The sequence below is a fragment of the Artemia franciscana genome, chromosome 12 (assembly GCF_032884065.1).
Source record: "Artemia franciscana chromosome 12, ASM3288406v1, whole genome shotgun sequence".
Taxonomy (NCBI): domain Eukaryota; kingdom Metazoa; phylum Arthropoda; class Branchiopoda; order Anostraca; family Artemiidae; genus Artemia; species Artemia franciscana.
In genome coordinates this window covers 20,703,272-20,714,960 of record NC_088874.1, presented here as the reverse complement: position 1 = coordinate 20,714,960, position 11,689 = coordinate 20,703,272, and the positions used below count along the sequence as shown (strand labels likewise).

The 11,689-nt window shown below is 35.0% G+C and overlaps 1 protein-coding gene across 6 annotated transcripts in view; it reads left to right on the top strand.

Moving 5' to 3' along the window:
• LOC136033827 (5'-AMP-activated protein kinase subunit gamma-1-like) overlaps positions 1–7,098 on the top strand; it is a 188,252-nt gene extending 181,154 nt beyond the window's left edge. For all 6 annotated transcript variants that reach the window (XM_065714761.1, XM_065714762.1, XM_065714764.1 and 3 more), the window contains 2 exons: positions 493–733; positions 6,721–7,098. In XM_065714761.1, coding sequence (XP_065570833.1) covers positions 493–733; positions 6,721–6,950 — 471 coding nt within the window. In that variant the 3' untranslated portion in view covers positions 6,951–7,098. The remainder of the gene's footprint in view (positions 1–492; positions 734–6,720) is intronic.
• The last annotated feature ends 4,591 nt before the right edge of the window (positions 7,099–11,689 follow it).

The window sequence follows — 11,689 nt, the reverse complement described above, 5'->3', positions numbered from 1 at the left end:
ATTCTTTGTTCTTTTTTAACCAATCCCCTGTCTCGGTTTTTCTTTACGTCAAATCCGACTTTTCCTTCTAAATCAAAATGAGAAGACATGCAATCGCTCGTATTCTTCCAAGAGAAATTAAAATAAAGCATATGTTTGCTGGACATGTTTCACAAAGAGGAGCGGTTTTTGTTAAATCCGAAATAGAAAAAAGTTTCAAAATTATTTATTAAAGGTTTGGCATTTGCAAGATATCTTGCGTTGTTCCAATCTGAATTCCAATAAAATTTTTACTTGAATCGTGTTCAGTTCAGCTGCTAATTAATAAATAAATGGAAGTTATATCCAAATATAAAATTGGTTTTATTTTAATTTTTTTTTCTATTTTTTTAAAGGTACATTTTGACTTCAATGTGTAATGCCTTACCTTGTGATGGAGTCCACGACCTGTCGTTGTCATTTGTAATACAAAAGTGAACAAAGGTTTTAAAATTAATTGTTTTTTTTCTTTAGAATTTGGCAGCTGAAAAAACCTACAATAATTTGGATATAACCTTAGAGAAGGCAAATGCCCATCGAAACGCATGGTTTGAAGGAGTCAGCAAATGCAGTTTGGATGACACACTGTTTTCTATCCTGGAAAAAATTGTCCGAGCAGAAGTACATCGCCTTGTTATTGTTGACGATGAGGAAAAAGTCATTGGGGTCATCTCTTTGTCGGATATACTCAAAGAGATTGTCTTGAAGCCTGCACGTAAGTTTCTGTCGAGAAAGTTACAATAATTAGCTAAGCTAAATTCGTTCATTAAGCTCATTTGCAAGGGACTCGTAAGTAATTTGAAAATTCCGATTTTTAAATGAAGAGTCAGGTGACAGAAAGTTTTACCAAAGACAAGCAGTAGTGTCAATGCATGAAATTGCGTATGGGGGAGGGGTGTTTGTCTTTTTATTTACTGAAAATACCAAGAAAGTCATTTTCAGTGGAAAACATCCCAAATTTTTTTTATCTGTGGGGGAAGGAAAATCCAGAGGTGGCAAGTCCGCGCTCAATTTACACCACTGAGAATAAGCTTTATGTAAATTAAATGAGCTGGACACTTTAACCCTTCAAATATGTGGACTTGATGAGGTTGTTGGCCCATTACCCAATCTTGACTTAAAATGGTCTAGCGCAAAAACAACAGTTGAACTAATTTAAGCGGCCGTACAGTTTAGACTATTCTCGTGAGTAGTTTTGCTTTCCTCCATAGTCTTGATTGTAACTTGACTATGGCGCAAATATTGTAATGGTGTCTAGACCCTAGTTTCAGCCTAGATAGTCGTGTTCCGAGTCAAAATGATCTTGTTAGAGAATTTAAGCCCTAAATATAGTTTTTGTTATGTTTTATTTAGTGAATGATTTCTCTCTAAATCATAATTTTATGATCAAGTATAAGCTATATTAAGTATAGGCTATAATTTTATGATATTTGTAATGCATAAATTTGGGGCTTTTATAATAATAATAATATATAACAGCAATGATATTACATAAACCATACGATAATATATTAATATTTGGCTATATTATGAATAGTCCATATTTTTAGAGACACTGAGACATTGAAATATTCTTGTCAAAAACTTAATGACGGATCAGTTCATGTAGTCAAATTTTCTTTCGTTCCAAATATTGCAGTTTGAAAGTTCTGTCTTGAATTGGCAAGTCACTTTCCAGCAGTTTATGAATAGTAAATCATGTCTTTCATCCTATAATCATGCCGTTATGGATTCATTGGGTGCTTTCAAACACTATAAGCTGTGGTGTAAACTTGGTAAAATTGGTCTTTTATTCATTATCTGGGTTTTGACTTGAATTGCTTGATTATCAATGAAAATGTTAGATCCCACACGAACGCATTATCTAATCCAGCATTCAAAGATTTTTATGGGCAAAGAAAAGTAATCCATTGATCAGGGGGTGGGGCATCGTTTTCAAAGTTCTCAGTTTTAGCGTATATGTTGTTTTAGATAGGTATTTTTTGGATCAAGATAGAAAATAATGGATATGCTTTTTACATTTGATTCTATTCTACAAATAATATATTTTACTCGTAATATTCGAATTGCTTTTTGGCACCCCATGTGCCAAACCCGAGGACTAGTTAAGAACTAGGCAAGAACGATTGGAAACTTAGGATGGCTATAATGCTACTTGTGCAGTAAAAATAATATATAATACGAGTATAGATACTCGTAATATTCGAATTGCTTTTTTGTCACCCCATGTGCCAAACCCGAGGACTAGTTAAGAACTAGGCAAGAACGATTGGAAACTCAGGACGGCTATAATACTACTTGTGCAGTAAAAATAATATATAATACGAGTATAGATACTCGTAATATTCGAATTACTTTTTGGCACCCCATGTGCCAAACCCGAGGACTAGTTAAGAACTAGGCAAGAACGATTGGAAACTCAGGACGGCTATAATACTACTTGTGCAGTAAAAATAATAGATAATACGAGTATAGATACTCGTAATATTCGAATTGCTTTTTTGTCACCCTATGTGCCAAACCCGAGGACTAGTTAAGGACTAGGCAAGAACGATTGGAAACTAAGGACGGCTATAATACTACTTGTGCAGTAATATGCTGGCTGTACCCGAAAAACAGGGAATGGAGAAAGGAAAATGAAAACTAATTAAACAATAAAAAAGAGAAAAAAAGCAACTCAATGCCAATGGTCACCATCTTGCCCATAGATTCCGTTTTCGTTAAACCTGTAGTCAGATGTTAACACAGATAAGCTCTCTTGAAAACCAATATAATGCTTACAAAATCTTTCATGAGTATCAACTAGAATCAACAGTATTGAATGTTGAGTAGTATCAGCTAAAAGAGATACAACAAATATCAACTGTGAGAAAAGAATATTGAATGACAATATATGAAGTTTGAAATTATATCAAGATGTAATTTTAGTATAGAACTAATGACCTTCAACATTTTTTTACTATTTAATATTTTAAGCATGCTACTTGCGAAGTTCCTCAATATTTAAGTTTTTCAGTTTAGTTTTATCGAAATTTTAGTTTAAAAGCCCCTGAATGCAGTCCATTTATGTGACCGTTTTAATTTTCAAGGTCATTTATTTTATTTTATTTCAGAGGAGAGGTAGCTGTGAATTCTTCCCCAAAGTGTTTACAGTAAAGTAACGGTAGAAGAGATGACATTTGTGTTTCATTTCAATTTTTATGACGCTAGTTAATGTCTTGAGGCTGAAAATCATCCGTCAGAACATTAAAATTGTGAACTTGCCCAAAAATAATTGGGTGAATTGTGTGGGAATTTACCCACAGTTTTAAAGATTCACAGTTTTTTGAAAATTGTGAACTTTTTTATTTTAATGCTTTAGTATTTCTGCTGATGATAATCGCTGTATGTGTGGTCAAAATATACAGACTTTAGTATCTGTTGTCACTCTCTAAAAAATGGACCTATCCCCATTTGAACGTTTATTGGTTCATCACTAGACTTCTAATGTCGGTAAAATTAGATTGGAGAAGCCGAGATTATTTGAATGTCTTGTAAATTGCTCCCAGTCAGAAAAATTGAGTTTCGCTACAATCTCTCCGAGCAGCTTGTTTTTAGTTCTTAAGCTTCTTTTCAGCTTGCTCTAAGTGTTTTAAGTTGTTTTAAGTTATCTTATTTTAAGTTCTTTGTGTTTATTGATGTGATACTTGCTGTTCGAGAATTTTAGTCAAACAATTTTATTAGATTAGATAAAGTTAATCGTGCAATTTTTATGCAGCACAATATTATTACAAGTAACTTCTGATATAAAGGTTATTGAGGATCATTTAGGTCAGCGGTCAGGGAACCTTTTTAATCATTACTTCGAAATGTTTTTGTGTAAGTTGGTATTACCCCATGGCGAAGAGCAAAAAAAAACGGAATCGCCTCTTTTGAGCATCTTTCATATTGTAGCACCTCATGATAAATCTGAAAAGAAAACAATAACTAAAAATTTAATTTAAATATCATTTATTCAATTTATCAATGTAATACCTAGTAATAGTTATACATAACGGTAATAAATAGTAATATAAGTAATATATATAACAAATTAAAACCTGTTGGGGTACAATTGAGGGGTGTCATTCTGGGAAACTTTAACAAATGATAATAATAATAATGATGGTGGTACAAACAAAATTAGAAAAAAAGAATTATTGAAAACATTCTTCCTTCAAGTTTTGGAGAAATGATGTTGTTTCATGTTCGATATGACTGCTTCAAAATTGAGACTCTTTGATATAAGAGCGATTTGAATACAGTCTTTGGCGTTTAATCGATTTCTGTTCTTTCTTTTTGTGTTCATTAGAGTGGAAAAGCCTTGTTCGCACAAACATTTTGTTTCAAATAGCAGTAGTTTTTTTAACCGCCTCTTCATGTGCAATTTTGAAAGCCTTTGCAGCTTTTAACATCCAAAAAGACGGAAGGTTTGGTTTACTCTCAAATTGACTACGTGTCATAGCAATTTCACATTTAAAAGGATCTGCAATCCAACTGACAGTACGTATATCAAGATCTGGAAAGAATCTGAAAACCGCTTTCTTAGTTCGATGAGATGTCTTACAGCTGTATCCTTAATGTCAGCCAAAGTAATGCTTTCGCAATCTTCCAAAAACAAAGCTAACCTTGAAAAAGAAGCTATCTTGTTCTATGCTACTTTCTGTCTCCAATATTGCAGCTTGAATCCTAACGCTGACACTATTTCTCTTGCTGAAATGATATTAATATTCTTCCCTGGCAGTTCTTTGTTTAATATATTTTTACCCTCAAAAACTTCCGCTAAATATGCGAGATATGCAACCTAGGAAGAGTTTTCAAACTTATCTGCGAGAATATTTTTTCGATCAACCATAAAAATTTCGACTTCAGTTGTGAGAGTCCATACTCGATTTAGTACATTTCAGCGAGAGAACCACCTTACTTATGTAAAGTAAAATAGGTCCGTATATTCAGCGTCACCGTCCTGACATAATTCATGAAATAGCCACATGTTTATTGCATGTCCCTTGATCAAATTTACATCCTTGATGATATCATGCATGACGGCTTCCAGTATAGGTTCTAAATATTTGACCATAAGGGCATGGCGTTGGATCATACTGTGAGTAACTTCCTTTTTTTTTTTTTTTTTTTTGACGAAAGCTGAAAAACTATTTACATGACCCAGCATAGCTGGAGCTCCATCCAAAGATACAGAAATACAGTTTTCCCATTTTAAACTTCATGCATTGAAACATTCATTTACTTTATTATAGACATCAATTTCACGAAATTTCAACTCGAGGAGAACAAAACAGTAATTTCTCTTTAAAATTATTTGCACCTTTGTAATGAACATTTACCATTAGCTGTGAATTGCTACTAAAATCAGTTGTCTTATCAAGCTGAATAGCCAAATGTTTAGCCTATTTTTATGTGAAAATAACATGTTCCTTCACTTTTTCTGCTAACATAGAAAATCGTTCTTTCACAGTTCTTGCAGACAAGGGCACTGAATTCAGTTTCTTCTCTTCTTTTTGACCGCACATTATCTCTGCGATTTTTACAGCAGCTGGTTTAATCAAATCTTCACCAATAGTATATGGTTTCTTATTTCGATCAATCAACCAGGCTACTTCAAAGCTAGCCTTGATGCTGAACAATGATCAAATGTACCAAACAAGTCGTTATTCAATCTTTGTCTTTTAACAGATGTTTCTAGATTAGCAAAGTATTCTCGCAGTTTGGAAGACAGATGTGAATGCAGACAATCTTAATGTTTCTTCAACTGACTTTTCTTGAAATATTCTGAAATCAGTATCTTCATACATACAACACACTGTGTTTTCATTATGCCATTGTCTTCTATTTGTGCAAAACCGTAATTAAGGAATTTGTCTTGGTATGTTCTTTGTTTGTTTGCTGCAATCTGAAGGGAGACAGAAAATAATAATTAAAATACTTGAATTAAATTTTCAAATTGCGACTAACCTTTATCGATATATTGAGGATTAATGGTAAAATGATGGTCTTGTCAGTCACTTACTAGAAAAACTGGCTCTCCGACTCGTCAATTGTTTGTATCTTGACGGGCATGGCACGGACTGATCAGGTAGCCGGGGTTGTGCTTTACTGTGCAATGATTTAACTCGAAAGCACTTTGAGTGGTGGGGAGTGATATGGCGTGGCCTGCATATGTCGCTAAATTGTTGAAATTGAAAAGAAATACTATCATTTTTATATAATAGCAAATTAAATATTCATACTTTTTACTCACAAAAGTTTCATTTTTACCCCCCCCCCCCCAAAAAAAAAAAAAATATCATTTTACTTCCTTGAGGTAATTTACCCTAATTCCCCGACCGATGATTTAGGTATAATATATGGAGTAACTTCTATCAGTTTTTCATATTCTCGCAAACAATAAAACCTTTGTACATACCTGTCTTTTTATTAAAAAAGCAAGTAGCCAGATAGGTTTGGTTTACGTTTGCTATGAATGAGTTACTCAAATATTTGTTCAGCAACCTCCGAAATATCTCCAGTACACGAGTCAGAACTTAGTTCAGAATACCCTGAAAGACGCTGCGCTTCACCTCTGGCGGAACTTAATTTGATTTATTTTAAAACTAAGTCTCACCCCTCACATTTTAGGTAATGTATTAAAAAGAAACGCTCCTTAAGAGTTGACTAATATTTCAGGGGCGTACAGTAGCTTTCACAGTTCTTCAGCGTCAATGGAAGAGGCGACAATACCGGAAGAAGAGATTCCTTCCATGGATGCAGACAATACCTGTGTTTTTGACTCGATGCAAGCTTTTGTTCAAGAATTAGATTCTTCTCGGCCTAATACAGTGGATGATTCATTACCGCCAAACGGTTCTGCTGGCTCAGAAACTGCGATGAAGATCCCTCCTCCTGCTGGAGATTGAAAATCAGTGTTGGTTTATTTATACCTTATTTTCTGATAGTTTTCCAAAATTCATTCTTAGACTATCGGGCTAACTTTTGACTTGATAAAGACGAATGAAAATTAATGTTACCGTGGTATTTGATAAAATAATAAAATTGGAGCGTCAATTTTTCTTTTCTTTTCTGATTGGCTTTTATTAGAAATGTTACCCTTGTTTTCAACTGCTCTGTTTTTATGGCACTTGGTATTAACCTAATTATGAAAAATTAGAAAAAATGAGGTGTTTTTAACTTACGAAGAAGTGATAGGATCTTAATAAAAAAAATTATTTAGAAGGACCTCGTAACTCAGATCTCTTGTTTTATATCCCGACCGGATCCAGCGTCATTGGGTGGGGGAGTTGGGGGGAACCGGAAATCTTGGAAAACACTTACAGCGGAGAAATCAGGATGAAACTTGGTGGGAAGAATAAAAACAAGTCCAAGATATGTGACTGACAAATACATTGAAAACTTATGAAATACGAAAATTCTACATTCTTTTATTTGAGTTCAATTCATTCTCTAAGAAAAAGTAATATCACAATTCTACTCTCCTGAATGGATTTTTCTGAAATCGGTGAATTCAAGAATGTCTTGTCCTTTCAATGCAAGTTGCAGCTGCAGTATTGTTTCAAAATTGCATGTATCAGAGGGAACATAAACCTTAAGGTATATCCTCCCTTAAAACAAGTGATTTTACGACAAGCCTGTACTGGTAGATTGCAAAATAAAAGATAAATACTTGTATCATTGGATTAATTCGTTTCAGATTTATCCATCCACCGAGATACCCAAAAGTATAATATTACTAATACTTTTCTTGGGAAAGAATCAAAACTTGCGTGTAAAAAGAGAAATTTGTTTGTTTTTTTTCAACGATTTTCCAACGTATTTCAATTTAAAAAATTGTGTACTCCCAATTTCAAAAATTAATTTTGCGGATAGATAGAATTGAATCTTAGTTGTGGAATTGTATAGGGAGCATAAACCTTAAATGCTAAGCATGGATTGCTGCGCCTTGCAATTGTATCACAATTTCATTATTTAAACAGATGTATAACTTCAGGTTTAAAATAGTTTTTAAATGTTCAGAGATGGTTTTCTTCAGAACTGTCTTTAATAAAATTCATCTGTATTTATTTGGCCTTCCTCTCCCAAATCTTTCACCCCCCCCCCCAAACAAAAAAGGTCCTACGGATGTATCTACAAAAGAGCAGTGAACCCTGGTTTGGGTTCATTTTAATGAACCATATGGGGTGGTTTTTCAATAAGCTTAATGATGTACTAAATGGCTCATCCCCTGAAATGCGGGTCTCTCGCAGACACGAACGCAGTTCTGGTTTTGTTTTGTTAAGGGGAGGGAAAATTTCAGAAATGAGGAGAAACCCATGAGATCTGGGAGAGCGACAGGTTCAGAGACAAAACTGATCTTGCCTTTTATGTTTACCAGATTTTTTAAGTAACTGAACACCTTAGGCTGGTTTTCAAGTTATCTGCAGCTGCCGTTATTATTTATTTGTTATCTTTAAAAGACAAGAAACATGATAATTTATGAACGCATATGACATAACTCAATACAAGGGAATTTTGATAGACAATTATGCGCTAGGATCCCAATTTCTTCAAAAAATGGTTACACCCTCCTTATTACTTTAGCGCTCTTTTTTTATTATTCTATTGGGGTAAGTGAGGTACTGTGGTAAGATTTATCTTAATTTTTTGTGCTTTTTAAGTCCATTTTAGAAATGTCAACGAGTATTCAACTTGTGAAACTCTTCTAATAGGAAAGTCTCGTTGCCATATAGCTCAACCTAGTTCCACTCCATCCCAATTCAATCTAACCGCTGCTACAGGTCAAATTAGATTACAATAGAGTTGAATAGAAGTTAATTCAACTCCTGCTGTAAGCTAGGTTAAATGGGTCTAGGTGTATATCCCCCGTTAAATACACCTCCTCACAACACCCCCCGTTAAAATATGGATTTATCTAAGTTCAATAAAACTTACAACAAGTTTCCCTCAGGGATTAACGTATCGTACCAAGGGTCCCGAAAGTTCATAAACCTCAAAACCTCATTCATACAAAAAATTAAAGTTTAACTGCTTTTTATGGCACTTGGTATTAACCAAGTGACATAATGTCACTTGGTTAATTTGCGATTGCTATATTATAGCAATTTGCGTTAGAATTTGCAATTGCTATATTATAGCAATCGCAAATTCTGTCGGTCTGTCTGTCTGTCGGTCCCGGTTTTGCTACTTTAGACAATTCCAGGTAAGCTAGGACGATGAAATTTGGTAGGCGGATCAGGGACCGGACCAGATTAAATTAGAAAGTCGTTTTCCCGATTTGACCATCTGGAGGGAGTGGGGGGCCGGTTAATTCGGAAAAAAATAGAAAAAATGAAGTATTTTTAACTTAAGAACGGTTGATCAAATTTTAATGAAATTTGATGTGGAGGGGGAAATCGGAAAACTTGGAAAACTCTTAAAGTGGAGGAATCGGGATGAAGCTTGGTGGATACAATAAGAAAATGTCGTAGATACGTGATTGACGTAACCGTACTTACAAATTGACTTGATATAGTCCTCTTCCCCGATTCGACTATCTGGGGGGCTGAAGGGAGGGGAAAAATTGAGGTATTCTTAACTTAGAAGTGGGTGATCGGATCTTAATGAATTTTGATATTTAGAAGGACCTCGTGACTCAGACCTCTTATTTTAAATCCCGACCGGCATTAAGGCTCTGATTTTCCTTTTAAACCAATCTATTGATTCTTAGAATTTTGTTAGAGCTCATACCATATGAGCTCTTGGCTCTTAGCTCTTCTGGCCTCGTCACAAGTGCCATGAGCTCTTAGCTCTTGTTTAAGTGACCAAACAGAATGAGCAAACTCCGGGAAAGTCAATCCCAAGCCAGCCTGATGGTTAAAAAAAAAGTCGTCTCATAGATATCGTTGACAAAATCTGTAAACAATTCTTATTGCCTTACTGGAAAATATAAATAGTACTCGCGGGGAAAGGGGGTTCCGTTGGGGGATTTCATAGTACAGGATACAATTAGCAGTATTTGGCCGATATTTATACACGTTTAAGTCCGTGTACAACTTCGTCTCCGGAGGGATCGAATATCTCCTGCTAGCATACAACTCCAGCCTCTTTCATCTCTTGAAAACAAACATAATTTTAAACTCTGCTCTTAGATTACAAATGAACCTATGAAATATTTCAAAAAGAGAAAAGGGGGGGGGTAAACTGAAAGGGAGAACCGAGTCCCAGTCAAATAGACCAGGGTTCCAGCACCCAGTTGGAAGGATTTGCCGTCTTCTGAAAAGGACAGCTATGCGGAGCGAGTTGATGCAGGGGCATGTGTTTACCTTGCTGTGATGACGGAATATTTGGCCGTTGGGGCCCTTGGACTGGTTGTCGGCACTGCACGAGAAAACAAAAAGCCAGTATCATCCCTTGACGCCTTGAATTTGCCTTCACAAACGATGAAGAGCTGAACCAAATTCTATCTAGAGTATACAGAATACATAAATTTGCATTCTTGTGAAAAATTTTCATTTTATTTTAGTTTTATATCCAATGGCGCAAAACAGTGTTGTATGTTTTTTTGAAATGGAGGGGCTAAGTGAAAGCCAATCTACATTAGGGATAGTGCAGGGGGATATGAAACGTCTTTGGCCCAAACATTTCAATACTTCTTAGAAGAAGCATCTGTAATTTGTTTTCTTTTTTTTAAGAGGATCTCTCTAGCACGAGAGTTTTCAAAAATGATGAATCAAAGAAACTTAGGTGCATTATTTCGAAGCAATGGCTTTTAATGCTTATGGAGCGTCATATTTCAAAAGACCAAAAGTAGAGTTTTTGAGCATGTGTTGCGTAAAAACAAATCGATTTCATCTATTTTATTATAGCCAAAAGCTCAATAAAGTTCAATGTTAATTATAAATTGAAATAACAGTAGACATACACTTCCCTTAGTTTTTACTTGCTTTATTCAAACACTAACGAAAAGTCTATTAACTGTAAAATAGCCGCATTTATTTCTATGAATAATTCCATTGAGAGAAATGCGAGAAAGAAATAAGCTATTTTTCGATATTTCAAATTGGAGCCGCGTTGCCCCCCCAGGGATATTTCCCAGGGGAAGAGGGTATTTTCCGTAGGGGGTAAACCCCTAGATCCAGGTTAAACGAGGGTAATTTGCATGTGTTTGAATTACATGCACATCGAACAGTCTTAATTCGCATGGCAATAATCTAAAACAATTAACAAGATAAAATAAGTGGCATAATTAGGTCCTTAAGTAGATGTTTCTACATCAAAACACTCAATGAACGAATGTTTAGTTTGTGTAAATGCACTTTTTTGAGCTATAATTACAGTAATCAATGAGTCAGTCGACTTTTTTCCTTACTAAATGGGTAATACGTCACTGAAAAGTGACGTATAAACAACCAATTAAACACGGTGCATATTAAGCGCGTAAAGATACATAGCTTCGTTTAAATTGTGTTTTCTGAGTTTCTTCAGGCACACAGAAATTTGTTTTGAAGATTAAACGTTTCAGGGTATGGAGAAGGTTGCACACATGAAGCACGGCAAGTAAAAACGGTTCTTTATACGAGAACTGGGACTGCAAACCCCGAGAAAAAATAGTGTACCCCTTTCTCCCAAAAGTCCCCTTGCCGTATCCACCGCAAATAAAAGG